Source organism: Spodoptera frugiperda, chromosome 16 (assembly GCF_023101765.2).
Source record: "Spodoptera frugiperda isolate SF20-4 chromosome 16, AGI-APGP_CSIRO_Sfru_2.0, whole genome shotgun sequence".
Classification (NCBI taxonomy): Eukaryota; Metazoa; Arthropoda; class Insecta; order Lepidoptera; family Noctuidae; genus Spodoptera; species Spodoptera frugiperda.
This window is the reverse complement of record NC_064227.1, coordinates 8,350,988-8,371,589: the sequence shown is the minus strand read 5'-3', so window position 1 is coordinate 8,371,589 and position 20,602 is coordinate 8,350,988. Positions and strand designations below refer to the sequence as shown.

The window sequence follows — 20,602 nt, the reverse complement described above, 5'->3', positions numbered from 1 at the left end:
ATAATACCTAAGTAAAACGATTAAAGTGCTTAGGTACAGATAGGTAATTGTTCTTGATGTAAATATAACTGGCGAAATATAAGTCGAACCCGTGCCATTCATCTATTTAAAACAGCAAAAGTGTGTTTTGTATGTTACTACAGAATACAAAAGCCCCTAAGTATATTATATTTATCCTACTATTAGGTAATACACCACTAATTGAAATTAGTGGCACCTATTATGTATGTAAAGTCCTACACGTAGTATGTGTACATTTATCTGTAAACACCTGGTCGAGGTATCTCGTGACCAGAGGGCTGCTGCGCAATGGTTCCAAGCAACTTATTTAAAAAAACAGTAGGCAGGTACCTACCTACCTAATGCGCCAACAAGTTTTGCCACCTTATTCTATATTATTGTACCTTTTTCTCAATTTCGACAAAAATATTATTGACAAAATAAATTGCCCATAAGCGAAACCTGAATCCAATTATATGACTCAGATTTGTAGATAAATATCATCGAGCCCAACTTAAGGACCCACCCTTTTCGGGTCAAATCAGGTTCTTTATAAAATATTGATCATCTCTTATTTATTACGTTATGTTAATATATGAATCCGCGGCTAATGAACTTCTTGACACTTTTTAAACGAACATACAAACATATTATATACCTATATAACTATAATAATAAATTGTCTTTAGTTTTGTAAATAAATATTCACCTGACGATGTTTTTAAGTCAGTTTGAACTAAGCGGAGTTCGTCACTGGCCGCCGAACGCGCGGTAAAGATGGCGATTGGAAAAATAGTTTTATTTTTTGTATTAAATGTTATATTCTGTGTTAACTGTCAACTTGGACTTGATGAAGGTTAGTGATACATATTATAATATATTTATATAAAACAATAATGAGATACATTTATCTCTAAATATTTTAAATGCTACAGTTTGTGTGTATGTTTGTTACTCAATCCCGTCGAAACGGCTGAATTAAATTTGGTTCGGGATTAAATTTGGTAGAGCGATAGATTATTGTCTGGAATAATACATAGGCTTTTTATACCATGGGAATGCGAGTAAAGCCCTGACAGAAGTTAGTATTTAAATAAACTAAATGTATGTTATAAAAAACGATAAATAAATTATTATTTTGCTAACAAATTGTAATAAAGTATTCCATTCCATTTATGGTTTTTCTGTTAGATTCTTGTTTTTCATAAGTTATTATGTACTTAGTTATGCATAATTATGTTTTATGACCTAAAAAAGTTAGGAAATCAAAACAGTACCTAGTTGCTGACTAGATGCTTGCTTATACAATTTTTAAGGTCACCTTAGTTTTATAACAATCGAGTTAATTGCTGATTACAAAGAGGAAAATATTAAATTAAACATTTAAAAAAAAAACACATAAACACGTTTTCTCAAATATAAAACCTGGTCTATAAAACAGATACATTTTGTTTTTGTTTGTTTGTTTGCATCAAATAAGCTCAAAAATTACTGAACCAATTTGGGAAATTCTTTCATCATTGGAAACCTTATTTTTTAAAGAATAATTTGGACTAAAACTATCTACATCTTATGACTAAAACATGTAAGTACTTATGTCTACATATGGACTCCGAAGCTGCGGAGTACTTAGCGGGTATACCGGGGCTCTGGCTCGAAAAGTAGGAGTAGGAACGGGGTGGTTTTTATTCAGTAAGAGTCTAACACTCCCTCTCGCCTCGCCCAAGGCGGGAGAAGTCATTGGATGACTTTCCCCCTTAAAAAAGTCTACTTATGGACGAAGCCGTAGGCTGACAGCTAATTTAAAATAATCATTTAGTATATTACTTACTACATAATTATGTACATACGTACCTATGTGTAGAACACAAATAAATAAGTACTACCTAGTTCCGCTTTAAGTCTAACTCTCAGTAATATAATAGGTATATAATATACGTAGATATGTAATTATCTACCTAATTGTCTTATTTACTTAAATAGATATTGAAGGATAAATCTGCCTCGTTGGCCGAGTGGTTACAAGTACAACTACCGGGCAAGGGGTCTCGGGTTCGATTCCCGGGTCGGGCGAAGTATTGCTGGGCTTATTTCGGTTTTTCGAAAATTTCTCAGTAGTAGCACGGAGTCTGGAAATGTGCCATGGCAATAGGCTCACCACCTAATACATGGGACTTGCCACATAAATTGTGAAAAGTAAATTACAGTGGCATTACGTGACAATATGTGTACCTCTGCCTACCCCTTCGGAGATAAAAAGCGTGACGATATACTAATAATAATAAATGAAGGATAAAGCAACAGGTATCATATACTTGTTTTAAAATGACCATATATTAAGCTAAGGTATTAAGGTGTGATGTGTATTTTTATGCTCACATATTAGCTTGTTGCAAACATACGGTAAATAAATTATTATTGGCACTACATTGACATTTCCTCAAGAAAACCTTTGGGGACATTTTATTGTATGTTTGGTATCAGTTCATAAAGTTATGTAATGTAATATATGTATGTATATTTATTTATTTATTTATTTATTACAATATGGAAGACTTACAGCTATATAAAAACTTAACAAAATATCTATGAAGTTATCACAGCTTAATGATTAACCTAAAGAATAGTAGTGTCTTACTGTTAAAATGATAGGTACCGGGCATTTCAGGTTCTATATGGTTTGGGTTCAGATCCGGTATAGAATTTCGAAAATATTTTGCCAGAATTGAACTCAGAAATCCTTAGATATTTATATTTCTGAGTCTGTTTAATTAATTTAATTAATCTGTGTAATTACAGCTATTACAGCTAATTTTCGTCTGTCTATTTGCGTTTAACTAAAAAACTACTGAACACATTTTTATACAGTTTGCAATATTGTATAGAGTAAAATCTTGAGGAGAATTTGAAAAAGTACTGTGTGTGGAAGGCTAGTTTGAATGATATTTATTTAATTATGCAAATAGGTTACAAGATAACACTTTTACACGTCAATCTCTTAAATAACTAGATGAGGCCGGCATTTCCTAGATTAATTATTATGTTATCGGCTTACACGTAATGTTTTGACGAGGAACTCGACTAGTTTCAAGCCATGCTAGAGGCTCATATTCATGAGCAGCATTCCGCGACACACGACGCGGCGATTGTCGCGCTGCTACCAGTAGCCTCTAGCAGGGCTTGAAACTAGTCGAGTTCCTCGTCAAAACTTTTCAAAACGTTCGTAACATAATAATTAATTTAGTATGTCTCATGAAATAGTTACAATAAAATTATTTCCTTGATTGATGATTAGATTCTGTAGTGGTCTGTAGGTACTGTCCTCATGTCTATCATTTGTAAATCAAAAAACTTAAAACTCGTCGTTCATCAGTCGTCTGATACGTCCATTAAGTTTGTCTGCCTCGCAAAGGTCACCATTTTGAAACCATAAGCGGTTGGCAATGACCTCTGAGAACCCAAACGTTGTAGTCAACACATACATACATCGCAGTGGAGAACATTGACACGACTTCAAGTTTTACGAACTTGATTTTACACATTAGGATTATTTCGTGAGTGCATTTACAAATATATTTCATCCAAACCAGAAAAAGCATTGAACCCGTGAACGTTGTTTCCAGGGTAAACACAGCGATAACCAACAAAAACAACGTTACGCCTTTTTATGCCGCAAGGGGTAGGCAGAGGACAAGCAATTTTCACCATTTGTGTTATAATAAGTCCCATGTAATAGGGGGTGAGCCTATTGCCATATACTGGACACAATTCCAGAATCCATGCCACCACTGAGATATTTTCAAGAAACCAAAAATAAGCCCAGTAACACTTTGCCCGATCCGGGAATCGAACCAGAGACCCCTTCTCCGGTAACAATAACCGTGTAAACTTAATTAATACTATTATTTAAAATGTTTCGCATAGGAAGTCCAGATTTCCAACTACTAGTTGGACAGGCGACCTGTCAAGGGTCGCAGGAAGTCTCTAGATGCAGGTCACTTGCAACTGGCCTATCTGGAAGTCACTATGTTCAGCAGTGTCTAATATTCCGTATGGGAAAACCTCTTATGATTTAATTTAAATCATATATTTGTTATCATCTTGGCTGACAATAAGCGAAAAATGAGCGAAATAAGCCCAGTAGGTATGTCAAAAAGTGCATTATTCTCATTGAGCTAATTAGACCACTCTTTACAAATACGGCATTATAGACAACCTAGAAAATTACAGCTCTACTGTGGTCAAGAAATATGATAATACTTTATTACTTTCGCTATTTATTTCGTTTGTTGTTTCTGTTTTCGTTGAAATATTTAGTTACATTTTACTTCTGTGGACGAGTACTACATACTTGTAGTTTCATTTAAATCATATGAGTGATCTTCATACAGTATGATGATGATGAAATATTAACCAGTTACTACATTATTTTTCTAAAAACGTTGTTGTTTTGAAATCTTGATTTTATTGCGAAATCAATATCAATTAACATAGTCTGTGATTGACCCGAGACAAGGGCTTGATGTAAACAAAAGCCTTGTCTTACAAAAAGGTTGCATTTTCATGGCAAACAAGAAACTATGCACTTAGGCAGTTAGGTCATACTTAGATACGAATGAAAATTATCCTTTACGCTTTACTCTAAGTACCTAAATAAAATGAAATCTAGAAAAGTGGTCAGCAAACTCAAATAACTTTTAAAAGAACAATTATGTAATGTTAAACGATGATGGTATCACATTTGTTCAAAATCTCCAAATCTCAAATCCCTATAATCCCCAAAATACCGGGAACGCCCTTGTAACTCCTCTGGTGTTGTGAATGTATACTGTAAATACTGTGTATACAATACAGACGACGCCGACGATATATCCCATAAAAATTATGTAGGTAGGTTACCTGATATTTGTTTTTCTAAATACATAAACACATTCATGTGTGGGAGAGCCATGCTTCGGCACGAATGGGTCGGCTCGACCGGAGTGATACCACGGCCGCACAGAAAACCGACGTAAAACAGTATCTGCATCATTGTGTTTCGTGTCTGTCTGTGACTATTCATAGTCTGCATCTCTTCCCGTGAGGTGATAAGTTATCTTATATGAATGTTTCAGGAGCCCCGTGCATCACCACAGGATTAAAGGGAAAGTGCGTGAACGTCTTTAAATGTAATTCAGCAGCCTTAACCTATTTATATGTAAGTATATTAAAATAATATATTTCAACCGAATCCAGTGACCTCATTTATACATCATCATTATCACCAGTCTGTATGAGATACTAGAGAGCCCTTTTTTTTCGTTATTTTTTTTTTTGATGGGGAAAATCGTTCAACGACTTTTCTAGCCCTGGGCAAGGCGAGTGGGAGTGTCAGACTCTTACTGACTATAAACCACCCCGTTCCTACTCCTGCTTGTCGAACCGGAGCCCCGGTAAACCCGCTAGGTAGTCCGCAGCTCCGGATCAGGCACTAGAGAACCCTAAAAAGCTAAAAAGTTTTGTAATGTTTTAATGTATTTCCAGTTTATGCATACATTGTAATCTTTTGACTTTGATGAAGAACAAGCCTTTTGAATCTTGACAGACAATAATACAATAAAACCTATAATTATGTAGTTAATTGCGGAATATTCGTTTGCATAAGTCTTAAGTCTAGTCTCATCTCGGTTCTTAGAACATAAGATGTAGGTAATCCTATCTTTATGTTTCAGACTAACGCTGGTTTTAATTTAGAGGAGTACAAAATCCCTCCACTTCCAGAAATATGTTCGTACAAGGACAATGAGCCTGTAGTCTGCTGCACCGACTGCGATGTGGGGCAGGAGAAGTGAGTTTCTTAAATTTTTTTATGATATAAGCCGGTTAACAAGCAGACGGATTACCTGATGGTAAGCAATCGGCGTCGCCTATGAACCCCCGAAACACCAAAAGCATTATCAGTGCGTTGTCAGCTTTTTGGGGGTTAGGAATTTAAGGGTTGTTAGGAAATCGGGGATTGGGTAACCTCACTCACACAAGGAAACACAACGCAAGCGTTGTTTCACGTCAGATTTACGAGAGACCGATGTATCACTCTGCTGGAGTCAGCCCGTTGGTGCCTCAGTATGACTGACTCACGAAGAAATCTTATTAGTAAATAACACTACAGTTCACTAGGTACATACAATACACACAACTGAGGATTAGTTTACCAAAATGGCAGTGGGCTGGTCTCATTTGTAGGAGAACCGATGACCGTTGGGTGAAGATATTCTGAAGTGGAAATATATTAGATCGAACTTTAGATAAGGCTAACAAAAAGGCGGGTGATACATTATAAAACAATATAAATTATGTGGTTTTCTTTATAAATAAATGTGTCATTCTTATTTCTAGATACCGTGACATCGCCATTGGTGCCCATGGATATATGGTCAACAAAAAAGGATCCGTGGCCTTAGAAAGCAAGTTTAATTATACATCTAATATAACTTTACCTACATCCATTTTCTTTGATGAAGAGGACCTATAATGTTACGACAAAAGAGTTTTTTTTAACGGTGATAAGTCTACGTTTGGCCACAAACCCGCTTACTGCTCTAACAGCAAAGCGAAGATGTGGCGAAAGAAGGAGCACACAGACATAAAAAGCATCTATTCACTCTGACCTTGACAAAATCCCAGCAAGATAGAGTTCCAATCCCAGGCTGCACGGATTAGGAGCGTGGTTTTAGTTATTTCAACTATGAATTAATTTTAATTTCCAGAATGCTTGGAGAATTTCCAGAAGCTACCGTTCGGCTGTCGTTTCCCTGGCTACTTCACGATAGACAAGACTTGGCTCCATGACCGCAAGTGTCACAACCATTCGATCAGTACGGGTTCCGTCGGATTCGCTGTTGGAGGACGAGATGCCAAAAGATGGGAGTTTCCACATGTGGTATGTTTTAAACAATATGCTAACAGTACACTTTTAAGTGTAAGAGAGCCATGCTTCGGCACGAAGGGGTCGGCTAGACCGCAGTTATACCAACGCTTGCGTCGTGAGTGAGGTTACCGTAGGACCAATTCCCCCCTTCCCAATCTTCCCAATCCCCGATTCCCCAACAGCCCTTAGATTCCTAACAATCAAAAGGCCGACAACGCACTTGTAACGCCTCTGGTGTTTCAAGTGTCCATGGGCGGCGGCAATTGCTTACCATCAGGCGATACGTCTGCTCGTTTACAAAAAAAAAAACTAAATCTTCTTTAGTTCTCTTACAAATCAAGTAAATTAGTAATAAATTCTAAAACATAATGCACTTTACTCAAATCAAATTTTAATATAAACCAACGTCATATAAATGGCTACGCAAAGTAAATGTTTGGGAGATTTATAAAAAATGTATCCGATTTTCAGGCCTTGCTGGGTTATGGAGATGACGTAGATTCCGCGCAGTGGCTGTGTGGAGGATCAGTGATCAGCGAGAGATTCATCCTCACTGCTGCACACTGCTCATCTACTCGTTTGCTGTAAGTTTATATTTTCTGTTTTATGTATATAGATGTATGTATTAAACAAATTAGGTACTGTATACTAACAATATTCGAAATATTTCCAGAGGTGACATTAGATACGCCGCACTTGGGCTTTTGAGACGAACGGATCCTAAAGAAAACTGGAAAATATACGAAATCAAGAGAATAATCAATCATCCTGAATACAGACCACCTTCCAAGTATAATGACATAGCACTCTTAGAGACCGTAAACGAGTAAGTTTTAAAAAAACTAGCCTTTATTGTTGTTATAAGCTTGGCGTTCCACAGGGTGACGTCATAGGCCCTTTTATTTTAAGTATTTTGTAGTTGCACCTCTATTTGCCTATACCTATACCTCCGGCTTGTATGGACAAGCCGACATTGTAGGTGAAGGAGGTTTATATGACATGAACTTTAACTACCGTCATGGCATTCTTTAAATTACTTTAAAACCTGCGCGCAGAAGAAGGAGCCGCGCCAAGCGGGTTTTTCTTAATCCATTAAAATTTACACAGTATGTTAGATTTTATTTAGTTAGGAGGTATACTATTAACAATCAAAACAATAATTTCAGGATAGCGTTTGGGCAGGACTTGTTGCCAGCTTGTCTGCATACAGGAACTACTCAAATAAGATTTGCTGATGCATCTGGCTGGGGGCGTCTAGGACACAGACAGGCCTTGGCAGACACCCTACAAGTGGTAAGTGTCTTCAAAAGCATAGAAAGAAACGAATATTCTCTATACATGTGACCGGCAACGCACCCGTGACTCCTCTCGACGGTGTTGCGGCGCGGTCTATGGGCGGCGCTGATAGCTTACCATCAGGTGATCGAGGTGGACGAGACTGTAGTTCAGCAGTGAACTCTCATGGACTGTTAATGGTTATATTTACGTTTTCAGGTGAATCTGGAGGAATTCGACAGAGATGAATGTTCAAAAATGTACAGACCACACCGACATTTAGCTAACGGCTACGATGACTCAAAACAAATGTGTTTCGGGTCCCGATACGAAGTCATAGATACTTGTGAAGTGAGTAAAGATAAATTATTTATTCTTTATTTTTAATGTCTTGTTGATAAACTTATGATCAAACATCATCAGGTTTTTTAGATACATGCTCAATAACAATACTATAGGCCATTAAGGTACGCGTCCACAGGCCCGCATCGTACGCATCGGACGCAACGGATTTTAGTTTGACTTATATAAAAAGTCATACAACTGCGTCCACTGATTCGCATCGTACGGACCGCGTCATCAGCAATGCCTACATGCGATGCGTATTGATGACGTCATATGGAATGCGTACGATGCGGGCCGCTGGCCGTAGACGCTTACCTTTACAAACATGCAAACTGTCGTAAGTATTTTATCAGATCTCTCGCTCACACTTATGCGAGTTGTGCGACATTATCACACTCTTACGACATTCGGAACTTCAGCAAACAGATCATAATTATCATATCGTTACTTATATTACCTTTATCACCAGGGTGACAGTGGAGGCCCTCTTCAATATGGCAGTGAAAAATGCTTCCACACAATAATGGGTGTGACGTCATTCGGCAAGGACTGCGGCATCCTCGGCTCGGCCGGCATGTACACCAGGGTCTCATACTACGTACCCTGGATCGAAGGCATCGTCTGGCCTGAGGCAGTGGAGAAACGTAGGCAGAAGGAAAACCAATGGGTAAACAAATGGGTGTTATAAAGCTCTCTACGTTTTTAGAAGAAGTTATTTAGTAACGATTTACCCAATGATTGTAAAGTATCTAATCTATACATATAATAAAATCGTAGAAAAGTGCTGTCTGTACATTGAAAATAAAAATAAAAAAAATAGCAGGGGTTATTGTTATGTCGATGTCGAACCCAAAAATGTAATTAACTTTTTTTTTGTCTGTTTGTCTGTTTGTCTGTTTGTCTGTTTGTCTGTTTGTCTGTTTGTCTGTTTGTCTGTTCGTCTGTGCGCGCTAATCTCAGAAACGGCTGATCCGAGTTGGATGCGGTTTTCACGAATATATTGTGGGATGCTTAAATTTACATTTAGTGTTTGTTTCATGTCAATCGGTTCATAAATAAAAAAGTTATGTCAAATTAAAGAATCACGTCGAACATTCTATGCTTATACCATTAATCTCCGCAACTATTTGACGGATTTGGTTGAAATTTGGTACAGATATAGTTTAGAACCTTAGAAAGGACATAGATATATTTTTATTTCAAAAATCAAAAAATAAAAATAAGAAATAAATTATTTATAAATAATTCTATGTCGATCGTTACACGACTTCGGTTCATGTTATTGTTTTAATTTATCGAAAAAAAGTAAATAAATAGTAAAAAGGTATGAAAAAAATAATATCAATATAATAAAACATTTAGTACAAAGAAAATGCTCTAACGGAGTATAGATAATTCTATGTCGATCGTTACACGACTTCGGTTCATGTTATTGTTTTAATTCATCGAAAAAAAGTAAATAAATAGTAAAAAGGTATGAAAAAAATTATATCAATATAATTAAACTTTTAGTACAAAGAAAATGCCCGAACGGAGTATAAATAAATAATCCAAGTTGTCTTTATCCTCGATAGATGGCGTTGGGATCGAAATAGATCGCGCTATGGTTTCGTTACATTCATTTGGTTGGGTATCGGCCGAGCGCTTCGGTACTATCGTAGAAAAAGTGTATTATCAGTCGTATGATTATTTGTCTGTAGTGGTCCTGCTGTTTCGTATATTCTAAATTGGTTTCGTTGTATTTGTCAATTAATAAGTTTATTTGTTGGGTTTTCCTGGTTTTTTGGTTAAACTATTTAACGTAGGTTTAGTTTGATATCGATTATTAGTAGTTACTGTAGTTAGTTTTTTTAATAAAATTGTAAGTCTAATTTTTTTTTTAATTAGATTAGATTTAAGTCGTTTCTTTTAAATTATTTAGTTTAAGCTTGGTTATTATAGCATAGAGGATAGGTTTTAATATAGTTTCTTTTTTAATTGTTATAAATTCGTAATTCGTAGCTTTCTTTAGTTTTAAGTTAGTTTAAGTCCGTTTTTAAACTATTTTTTCAATGCCCTAAGTGAGTATACATCTATTAAATTTAAACGCAGAGCTCATTATGTTGATTTTTGAAGAGTTCCCTGGAATATCTTCCACATCTCATTTTTGAAGAGATCCCGCGAGATCGGGAACTATGTGGTTAAAACCAAAAATTTGCCGGAAGTCACTATTCCACGCGAACGAAGTCGCGGGCAAAAGCTAGTAATTGATAAAGTACAATTACAGAGATCTAGAATAAGTATGAAATAAATCATATGATTGCCAATTTTACAATTATGAGTGTATTTTATTTCTATGACTCATCCTGCATCATATTTTCTTAATGAATGTTATTTCCATGATTTACATCCTAAAGACACTCTGTATTTGAAATAAAATATGTAATCCACAGTGGCGTATCGCAAGGTAGTGTGTTAGGTCCTTTTATTTTATGACAACACTATATGCAAATTGGATAGGTATGATAATAAATTTTATTGCCTCATTGTAAAAAAATGCACCAACACTATTCTTATTGCAATTATTTACCTAGATTCAATCAATTTTGATTGTACCTGTTTTACAAGTTGCTATATAGACAATAACCACTTTATCGTGCTGATGACATCATACTATGATGAGAAGACGAACTGGTTTCAACAACGATGTCGGAGTCGGGGTGTCGTCGCGGTAATAATCGGTAGTAATGAGAACTACAATGTTTGTCCATGTTTATTACAATATTGTATTCGCAATGATAACAGTCAATAACGTAATGTAAGCTTTTACAAAAGTTGTTAATACCACACTAGTTTACAATTAGAATTGTCTTAAGAGATGAGCGTGATCGCGCAACCGTGTCCCATGAAGGAATGTGTGTCTGACCCTTCCTCGTATCGGCTGGGTCCTATAGCGTCCCTAAAAAAACCACACTCTTTGCAGGGTCGCAGCCCTTAACTGTTTTTTTGTCTTACGTACTTAACATGTGTCGATCACACTATCTTTACAATTTGGTGAGAACTTAAAACTAAACCAATTGATTTTGAAGTGATTCATGGAAAAGGGGCTGGCAGCGGTCGTCTTAAGTGTGTTCACGAACTGTTCTCCGACACGGCCATCCTGACGTTATCACGCGTCCTCGCGTGGTGTTCAATCTGCAAGTGGAAACATTCACCACAGTAGACTTTTGTCTCGGTCATACCTGACTGAAACAGCAAGATTTTGAATTCATACTTGACATTATTATTTTGTTAAGCAGAAACTGCTCTAATTTGGATTTTATTTTATTCTCAACAATTTTACTGTAAGAAATGACAAAAGATAATGAGACCTGGTTTGAGAACCTCAATTGTGTCGCACCACATGACCAGTGGGTCGACCGTATGTTGATATCACTTAACCAGCTGTAACTACATTGTCAAATGCGCATCGCGCACTCTTCGGCTAAACCGGAGCTACGACTACATACTGACACATGCATTACAGCCAGTCACAACTTAATCATCGAGTAACTACATTGTTGGATGCGCATCGCGCACTCTTCGGCTACACCGGAGCTACGACTACAAACCAACACATGCATTACCGATTTTTCACATAACCATCGAGTAACTACATTGTTGGATGCGCATCGCGCACTCTTCGGCTACACCGGAGCTACGACTACAAACCAACACATGCATTACCGATTTTTCACATAACCATCGAGTAACTACATTGTTGGATGCGCATCGCGCACTCTTCGGCTACACCGGAGCTACGACTACAAACCAACACATGCATTACCGATTCTTCACATAACCATCGAGTAACTACATTGTTGGATGCGCATCGCGCACTCTTCGGCTACACCGGAGCTACGACTACAAACCAACACATGCATTACCGATTTTTCACATAACCATCGAGTAACTACATTGTTGGATGCGCATCGCGCACTCTTCGGCTACACCGGAGCTACGACTACAAACCAACACATGCATTACCGATTTTTCACATAACCATCGAGTAACTACATTGTTAGATGCGCATCGCACACTCTTCGGCTAAACCGGAGCTACGACTACACACTAACACATGCATTTTGAAGTTATAAAACCAGTCTCGATAAAAAAATTAAATAAACTAGATTGATCTAGTAAGTAAATCGTTATAATATCTTAATCGTCAGTCAGTTCCTTACACATTTCAGTAATTGCATTTGCTTTCAACATCTTGCTATTCATGTTCAGATTGTATTCAATCACAATATTTTGGAATACTTGTTATTCAATTTCATGTTCCTTAGACGAACCATCCACATGTTCATTCGTAGGCATATTTTTTTTAAGCGCAGGACTGATTGGTTGGTATCATGTGGTGCCTGCATCAATGTCTTTTGGTCATGACCTCGCTCACAATGAGTTTCCAGAAATCCTTTCATAGGGCAAAAGTATCGAGGTAGTCATGTTAATACCAACTTAATTATTGTTTTCTTGGAAGCTTTTGTAACATATTTAAATTGTTGGTGACTAGTTTTTTCCGGGATATAGAATGTTATCCTGTCTTGAAATATGAATAAGTATGTATAGTTATTTGTGGCTTTGATTACAGTTGATTGTTAAAGTCAAGCTTCTTCCTAAATTAGAAACTTACTCATTTTATCCTCATAAAATCAAAGATCATTCACCTCATACAAGAAACCTAACTAAATATTTATTAATTACCAATCGTGTATCACCAAAGATATTCTATCTTAAAGAATTAAAGACTGCACTGATGGTAAGCAATCAGCGCCGCTCATGGACACCCGCAACACCAGAGGAGTCACAGGTGCGTTGCCAGCCTGTTAAAAAGGAGTACTCTCTATTCTTGAAGCTTTGAAGGTGCCTAGTATACTACAATAGTCAAGCATGTAATTAATGAATTGGCAATAAGTACATAAATATCTAAATATTACGTAACCAGTTACGCATAAAATTGTGTGTACGTACCTACACGTATGCTTACGTGTATAGTATGTTTATAAGCATGTGAATACTATGTTAAAAAATGTTCCAAAATAGTTTAGGTATAATAATATTACTTAACTTATGTAAAATGTATTTACCTACATGATTTTTTATACATTGTACATAAGTCAAACCTTGTTATCAACTTGTGTAAGTTCGTCACATATTCTAAATCACATAATACTACGTTTACCTGCTCATGGTCTACCAAACCAAACGTCATACACTTATGAAATTACAAATTAATGTTAGCTACTAAATGCTATTTAGTAAATGAAATCAATGTTCCGTACATATTTAAAAATAGACATTGTGAAAACTTGTGTACCTGAAAATAATGGAGATTCTTTTTTTATATATTTGATGGATCGATGTTCGGCCTCTATCTCAACTGGTGCTAAGTGATAAGATGCGGCCTACGATAGAGACGTCTGTCCATGAGCAACCTATTCACTCGGGCCTTCAAGACACCCAGGTTATACCCATCAGGAAACACAGACTCCAACAAAGAATTCCACTCCTCAGCAGTTCGTACAAAGAAGCTTGATCTCTCGCGAACTGAAGCCGCGGAAGACTTAACGGGTTACCGGGGCTCCGGCTCGAAGCGTGAATAGAAACGGAGTGATTTTTAGACAGTACAAATCTGACACTCTCTCTCCCCTCAACGGTGGTCACCACTCAAGCGGCAGGAGTCATTGGACGAGTTCATCGATTGCCATCATGATTTCCGCACTTTGGAAACCCAACAATCAACATAATAGTATAATATTATTGTCAGCCCGAAGAGCATTAGACATTCGCGATCGTTGCCGAAAAAGTATTTTGCGGAGGACGCTTCACAAAAACTTATCATTGAATAATGTTCAATACCCTTAACACCCTTAATATGATTGTGTTTTACGTGTTCGGCGTCCTGATTAGTTGTTTTATTCGAGCCGGCCATTCAGAGCGTCGAACGCGCTCTCGTTTCGATTACTTTAAACATAAAGCAAACTCGTACTAAGGGTAGCACTGATCTTTATAATTAAATTTAAAGGTTGTTGTTAATGTTTATGAGAAAATCCTAAACTTGCTACTTTGTCGGTAACCACCACATAAGGTAACAAGTAGGTAATGTTGCGTTATTACCGTAACACTTAATAAACGTGTTGGTTTAATGAAGCCATGAAAGTGACAAGTATCGAAATTAATTTGAACCTATTGCTGAACATTAGTCTCGGCGCCGGCGCAGTCAGTGTAGTAGGCATGCGTAATAAACATGGCGTCTAATAGATGTGTAATAGTTTTATTTTGCTTGTTCTGTTCTCTGTACTGTGGGTGGTGTGAACTTCATTTAAGTGAAGGTAATGTGCTATATTGAAGTCCAAATCCTCCTCCCTCCTCCTTCCTAGATCTCACTCTCACTCTCTCATTCAGTTACAATTAAGTTACACTGTACATCACAGTCCTTAAACAAATACACAGTACATACTATGAGCAAACGGACAATACATTGTCTTATTTTTTATTTCTATTTTTAATAAGGGTACTTTTCCACCAGAGCTATACTACGAATAAGCTAAGTTGTGAAACTATGTGACCATTTCCTAGCTTAGTATCAAGCTATGTAGCTGTGCGAGGAAGATGAGCAGCTTGAGTATGCAATGTATCGATATTAGGGAAGTCATCCATAGCACACATCTATAGCACGCATCTGTAGCACGCATCTTTCCATATAAAACATAGCTTAGCTGAGACTATTTCCATCAGTGCTAAACTATGTCTACCAATTAATGTGATTGGTGGAAGCCAAAAGCAAATTCAAATTCAAATTCAACAACTTAGCATAGCACATTTCTCGTGGAAAAGCATGTTTAATATTGATATAAATAATGACATTCCAGGTGCTCGCTGCATTGTCGATAAAATCTACCAGGGGACGTGTGTCAGACTATTCAAATGTGGATCTGCTGTTTTGACGTACCTCTATGTAAGTAACTCACTGCCCTTGTCAACAGCTCGTGGTTATCAAGTCTTCCCTACTTGAATGCACACGATACATCATATCAATAGCCTATAAGTGCCCACTAGTTATAGGCTATTGATACGATGACCAGCAAGTGCTTTTCACATAGAAACCAAGGCGGGTTAGCGATTTTAAAATTATAATTAGATATGACTGAACGACGATATGAATGAACCTCCACCATACCATACGTCTACATACCTTGAAAAGTACCCCCATATAATTGGGAAGAAGTCGCATAACGGGACTTGCCAGGTTTTGAAATCGCACCCTCATGTTTATGAACCGGATGTCTTAACCCCCATAGTTCCATAATATAAGAACAATTAATTGAACTCGTTATTAGATTCGTCTTTGCTTTTGTTACAGCGTAATGCTGGCTTCGAGAATGACACATACCTGCCACCGCTCCCTGAGCTATGCTCGCACAGGAGCGAGGAACCTGTAGTCTGCTGCACTGACTGCGTCCTCAGCACTAATGATGAGTCAGTATTCCTTGTTACATAATTATTTGTCAGTCCGCGTGGTATTTGCCGGCACGACCGGAGTGATAACGCCTTGCAGAAAACTGATGTGAAAGTTTCACGTTGGTTGTGTTTCGTCGTGTGAGTTAGGCTAAACGAAGCCCTATTTTCCCAACAGTCCTCAAATTCCTAACCCTCAAAAGGCCGGCAACGCATTTGTGTCGTATCTGGTGTTTCTGGTGACTATGGATGGCGCCGATTGTTCACCATCAAGTGATCCGTCTGCTAGTTCAATGGCTTATCCCATCCCATGTCCAAAAATCATAAATTAGGTATTATACCTGAACCTTGCTCCGAAGTCATATTATTCATTGGTGAAAAGGATCCAGTATTTGCGTTCAAGCAGATGTACAAATGCTAAAGTTGAATTCTTCTTTTCGAAAGAAGACCAAAGCTAAGTAAAGGTTTCCCCTTTAAAGAAAGCAGGGTGTCGTATCACGGTTACCAGATGATTTGAATATCAGAGATGCTCTGATGCATCGTTTGTTTTAATCCATTTATCCAGTAAGTCCAGTAGTTAACAGCTTTGATTGTAAATAAGGTATTTTTGTAAATATTTTTGACTAACCTATTTTAATTGTTTCAGATTCAAGGAGTCGGCCGTTGCACCTTCTGGGATCCTAGTCAGCAGGACGGGTTCAAAAGCTTGGAAAAGTAAGTAGACAATTTTTATTGTATCCGCACTACCTTCCTTCGAAGCGCTAATTACTCTCCTATCTGGAACAGTGTAATACGGCCAAACCACGCATAATCGTTATTGTACGCTACAAACTACGCGCTACGACCCACGCGCTACAAACTACGCGCTACGACCCACGCGCTACAAACTACGCGCTACAAACTACGCGCTACAACCCACGCGCTACAAACTACGCGCTACGACCCACGCGCTACAAACTACGCGCTACAAACTACGCGCTACAAACTACGCGCTACAAACTACGCGCTACAACCCACGCGCTACAAACTACGCGCTACAAACTACGCGCTACAACCCACGCGCTACAAACTACACGCTACAACCCACGCGCTACAAACTACGCGCTACGAACTATGTGCGCTATGAGCTACGGCTGTAGTATTTCTCTGCATCTCAAGTTAGGGCTGCTGGGCAAGCAGGCTATGTCATCATCATGATTATGATCTCTCTACAAGCATTTGATAGTTATGTACGTACACTTTTACATAGGCTAAGTTTGATCGCGATATCACGAAACTGGATATATATCTACTTTTTTTGTCTTGTTATTTAACAATACAATCATTATATAATTTCAGAATGCCTGGATTATTTTCATAAACTGCCTTATCCATGTCGAGGTAAAGGCCTCGTTAGCATAGAAAAGCAATGGGTGGAGGCCACTAGATGCCATAATTCAGTACTGAGGGTCAATGTTTCTGTTGCTGAACCAAAGCCTCTGCAGTGGAACTTTCCTCATCAGGTAAGATATGGAGCTACAAACTTCGAAGAATTTTGCATTTTGGCATATCAAACTCTGTCTTAGTTTGAACAATACCATATTTTTTGTAATAAGTGTTGTGAGATATATTGAATTAACTAAAAAACACGGTTTACTCTCGTATATTAACGGAGAAAAGCTCTACTAGCTCACAGACGCCTGCGCATGCTACTTGTAGAGCTTTTTTAGTTAATACTATATCTATACGAATCAACTAAATATTCTTTTATCTCCATCAACTTCTGCAGGCACATAGACAAAATCTATGCGAAATATTTTAATATTTCCTATATCGACAGTCCAGAGACTATAATTTCCATTCAGAAGATTACTGACATCCCCACTGCTCCATTTAAATAACAACATTATTTAACTTACAAATGTACCTGTACTAGGCGCGGCTTGGATACGGCGATGATCTATCTTCGGTTCAGTGGCTGTGCGAGGGGACAGTCATCAGCGAGAGGTTCATACTGACGTCTGCACACTGTACCAACGCTGGTGTCTTGTAAGTGGGTTCTTTTTTATAACAGTATATTATCCTTCGTGTCTGGGTGTGTTTATATACCTATTTTTTATGGTATAAGCCGGTAAACAACCAGACGGATCACCTGATGGTAAGCAATCGCCGCCGCTGTCCGCTGTTGGTCACGTCCCATTTTCTTTAATATCTTAAGTTTATAACTTAATTTTTTCTTTGACCTCAATCTTCCTTATCTGCCATTCTTCCTTAAACTATTGTCTTGTCATCTGACTGCCAGTCCTTTTCATCATATGTTTGTATTAAGCGAGATGATTTTCTTTCGAGTTCTCTATAACTAGTTTCTTTATTGGTATCCACTACGAAACTTATTCTATTTTATTGTATCACACCTAACACCCATTTTACTTTACTTTCGAAAATTAATAAAAATAATCAAACTCATTATAACAATTCTATTTACAGCGGCACTATGGCGTTTGCGTCGCTCGGTCTCCAAAACAACAAGGAGCCGCCAGAATATTGGAACACGCACAAAATCAAGAAGGTTATTATACATCCCAGTTACAACGAGCCGTCGTGGTACCATGATATAGCGCTTTTGGAGACAGAGACTGAGTAAGTTTGAAATAATTCTGGCTTCTATCGCTTCCACCAGAAGTAAATCAATACCAAGAGTGGGTATACAAAAAACATTTCTATGTAAAAGCAGTTTGTAATCATGAGTGGAATCACGTGTTTAAATATCGGTCACTATTTACCAGTCACCCTGTATGAGCATTAGTATAATATAATTGCTAGCTATTTATTGAGTAATTGACAGATTTTACTACATACGTTACAATTTCAAGTAGGTATACAAATAAAGGTACGCGTCCACAGACCCGCACCGTACGCATCGCACGCATCCCACGCAACGGATTTTATTTTGTATTGTATAGAAACTTATACAACTTTTTTTTTTTTTTTTTTTTTGAGGGTGGAAAATCATCCAATGACTTTTCTCGCCTTGGGCGAGGCGAGAGGGAGTGTCAGACTCTTACTGACTAAAAACCACCCCGTTCCTTCTCCTGCCTTTCGAGCCGGAGCCCCGGTAAACCCGCTAGGTTGTCCGCAGCTCCGGAAACTCGTACAACTGCGTCCACTGATCCGCATCGTACGGACCGCATCATCAGCAATGCCTACATGCGATGCGTGCTGATGACGTCATACGTACGATACGTACGATGCGGGCCTGTGGACGCTTATCTTGAATTATATGTTTTATGCATTACTTGTTTAATAATATGTTTTATGTAAACGTTTACAGGATAATGTTTGACAGTCAAATTCTACCAGCTTGTTTGGATGTTGATGTTCATGATAAATCGGAAGCAGAAACAGCTGGAAAGCGAACTCAAGTGATTGATAACAACATATCGGAGATTACGGAGATGCAGCCGGTGAGACAGACATATTCATATAAAAAGTTAATGTTAATATAGGAATAAAAGTAGAAGTTCCTTTTTTATATTTGATGGGTCGACTTTTGGCCACTATCTCGCCTGGTGGTAAGCGATGATGCGGCCTACGATGGAACACGTCTACACCTAAGCAACCTATTCACTTGGGCCTTGAAGACACTCGGTTATACCTATCAGAAAACACAGAATCTCGTAAAGAATTCCACTTTTTACCAGTTTGCACAAGGAAGCTTGAAGACAAGCTCATCTATGAATAGAGAAAGACAGAAAGACATTTGTTCTCACACAAGGGTACAGAGTATTGTAACTAGTATAGTACTGACATGATTACATGGTGTCCCAAGCCTGCGTTAGAATTGGCACCAGTTCAGCATGTGCAAGGCAGAGGAACACCCTCTAATGAATAGAAATACTGGTACTTACACATAGTTGTAAATGTGCAATTTACTGTATATGTATAAACATCGTACTGTACTAGTTCTTGTACGAATAGAAAAGTAAAAAAAGTAAAGTATTGTACCTGCAAGAAAAAATATTTATCCTAATTAATTCATACCACAATTTGATTCCAGATATTGTTTAACGAACTGGACACGATAGATTGCATCCTCGCATACAAGCGGGCCAACAACCTCATGCACGGGTTCGATTCCAAGCTACAAATGTGCTACGGACGGCAAAATGTCTCCGAAGAAACTTGCAAGGTAAATTAATCAAAGGGTTCTTATTTGTTGAAAGAAATAAAAAGAAATCTGGAAAATATTTACATATACCTTCTTCACTCATGATGATTGCTCATGAAAGCATAATTATTATTTATAACTACCCCATTATGATAATTAAGATTTATTTCGTTCACCATAAAATGTGATGATTTTACTATTAGAAAACGCTTAAATAAGCCGCCCAGAGCGTACCACGAGAAAACTACTTAGAGATAAAACTATAACATAGTATTTTTCATATTTTCAGACAGAAGTTTCAGTGTTATTACCTAACGAGGTGGCAAAGAAAATTGGAGGCGGTTCTCTTTTTAAAGAAAAGTTTTATTATTTCTTTTTCACTGGAAAATTTAAGAAACCTGTTTTCTACATTATTTCTTGTTCATAATTCATAATTAATGGACGCGTTC

The 20,602-nt window shown here is 37.6% G+C and overlaps 2 protein-coding genes across 2 annotated transcripts; both read left to right on the top strand.

Annotated features, from left to right (window-relative positions):
- The first annotated feature begins 696 nt into the window (after positions 1-696).
- On the top strand, positions 697-10,844 carry LOC118280681 (serine protease snake-like). The gene is made up of 10 exons (XM_050699395.1): positions 697-856; positions 5,115-5,197; positions 5,712-5,827; positions 6,376-6,443; positions 6,747-6,919; positions 7,379-7,491; positions 7,581-7,733; positions 8,074-8,200; positions 8,402-8,533; positions 8,997-10,844. Exons 1-10 carry the CDS (start codon positions 778-780, stop codon positions 9,213-9,215), a joined length of 1,263 nt encoding a protein of 420 aa, XP_050555352.1. The 5' UTR covers positions 697-777; the 3' UTR covers positions 9,216-10,844.
- A 3,763-nt stretch (positions 10,845-14,607) lies between these two features.
- Positions 14,608-20,183, top strand: LOC118280765 (serine protease snake-like). The gene is made up of 9 exons (XM_050699540.1): positions 14,608-14,880; positions 15,421-15,506; positions 15,912-16,027; positions 16,653-16,720; positions 17,345-17,508; positions 17,922-18,034; positions 18,473-18,625; positions 19,317-19,449; positions 20,043-20,183. Exons 1-9 carry the CDS (start codon positions 14,796-14,798, stop codon positions 20,181-20,183), a joined length of 1,059 nt encoding a protein of 352 aa, XP_050555497.1. The 5' UTR covers positions 14,608-14,795.
- The last annotated feature ends 419 nt before the right edge of the window (positions 20,184-20,602 follow it).

Coding starts and splice junctions, on each gene's coding strand:
- LOC118280681 (XM_050699395.1), top strand. CDS start 778: ATGGCGATTGGAAAAATAGTTTTATTTTTTGTATTAAATGTTATATTC. Junction 7,734..8,073: donor CTCTTAGAGACCGTAAACGA/GTAAGTTTTAAA, acceptor CAATAATTTCAG/GATAGCGTTTGGGCAGGACT. Junction 8,201..8,401: donor TGGCAGACACCCTACAAGTG/GTAAGTGTCTTC, acceptor TTACGTTTTCAG/GTGAATCTGGAGGAATTCGA.
- LOC118280765 (XM_050699540.1), top strand. CDS start 14,796: ATGGCGTCTAATAGATGTGTAATAGTTTTATTTTGCTTGTTCTGTTCT. Junction 18,035..18,472: donor TGTACCAACGCTGGTGTCTT/GTAAGTGGGTTC, acceptor TTCTATTTACAG/CGGCACTATGGCGTTTGCGT. Junction 18,626..19,316: donor CTTTTGGAGACAGAGACTGA/GTAAGTTTGAAA, acceptor AAACGTTTACAG/GATAATGTTTGACAGTCAAA.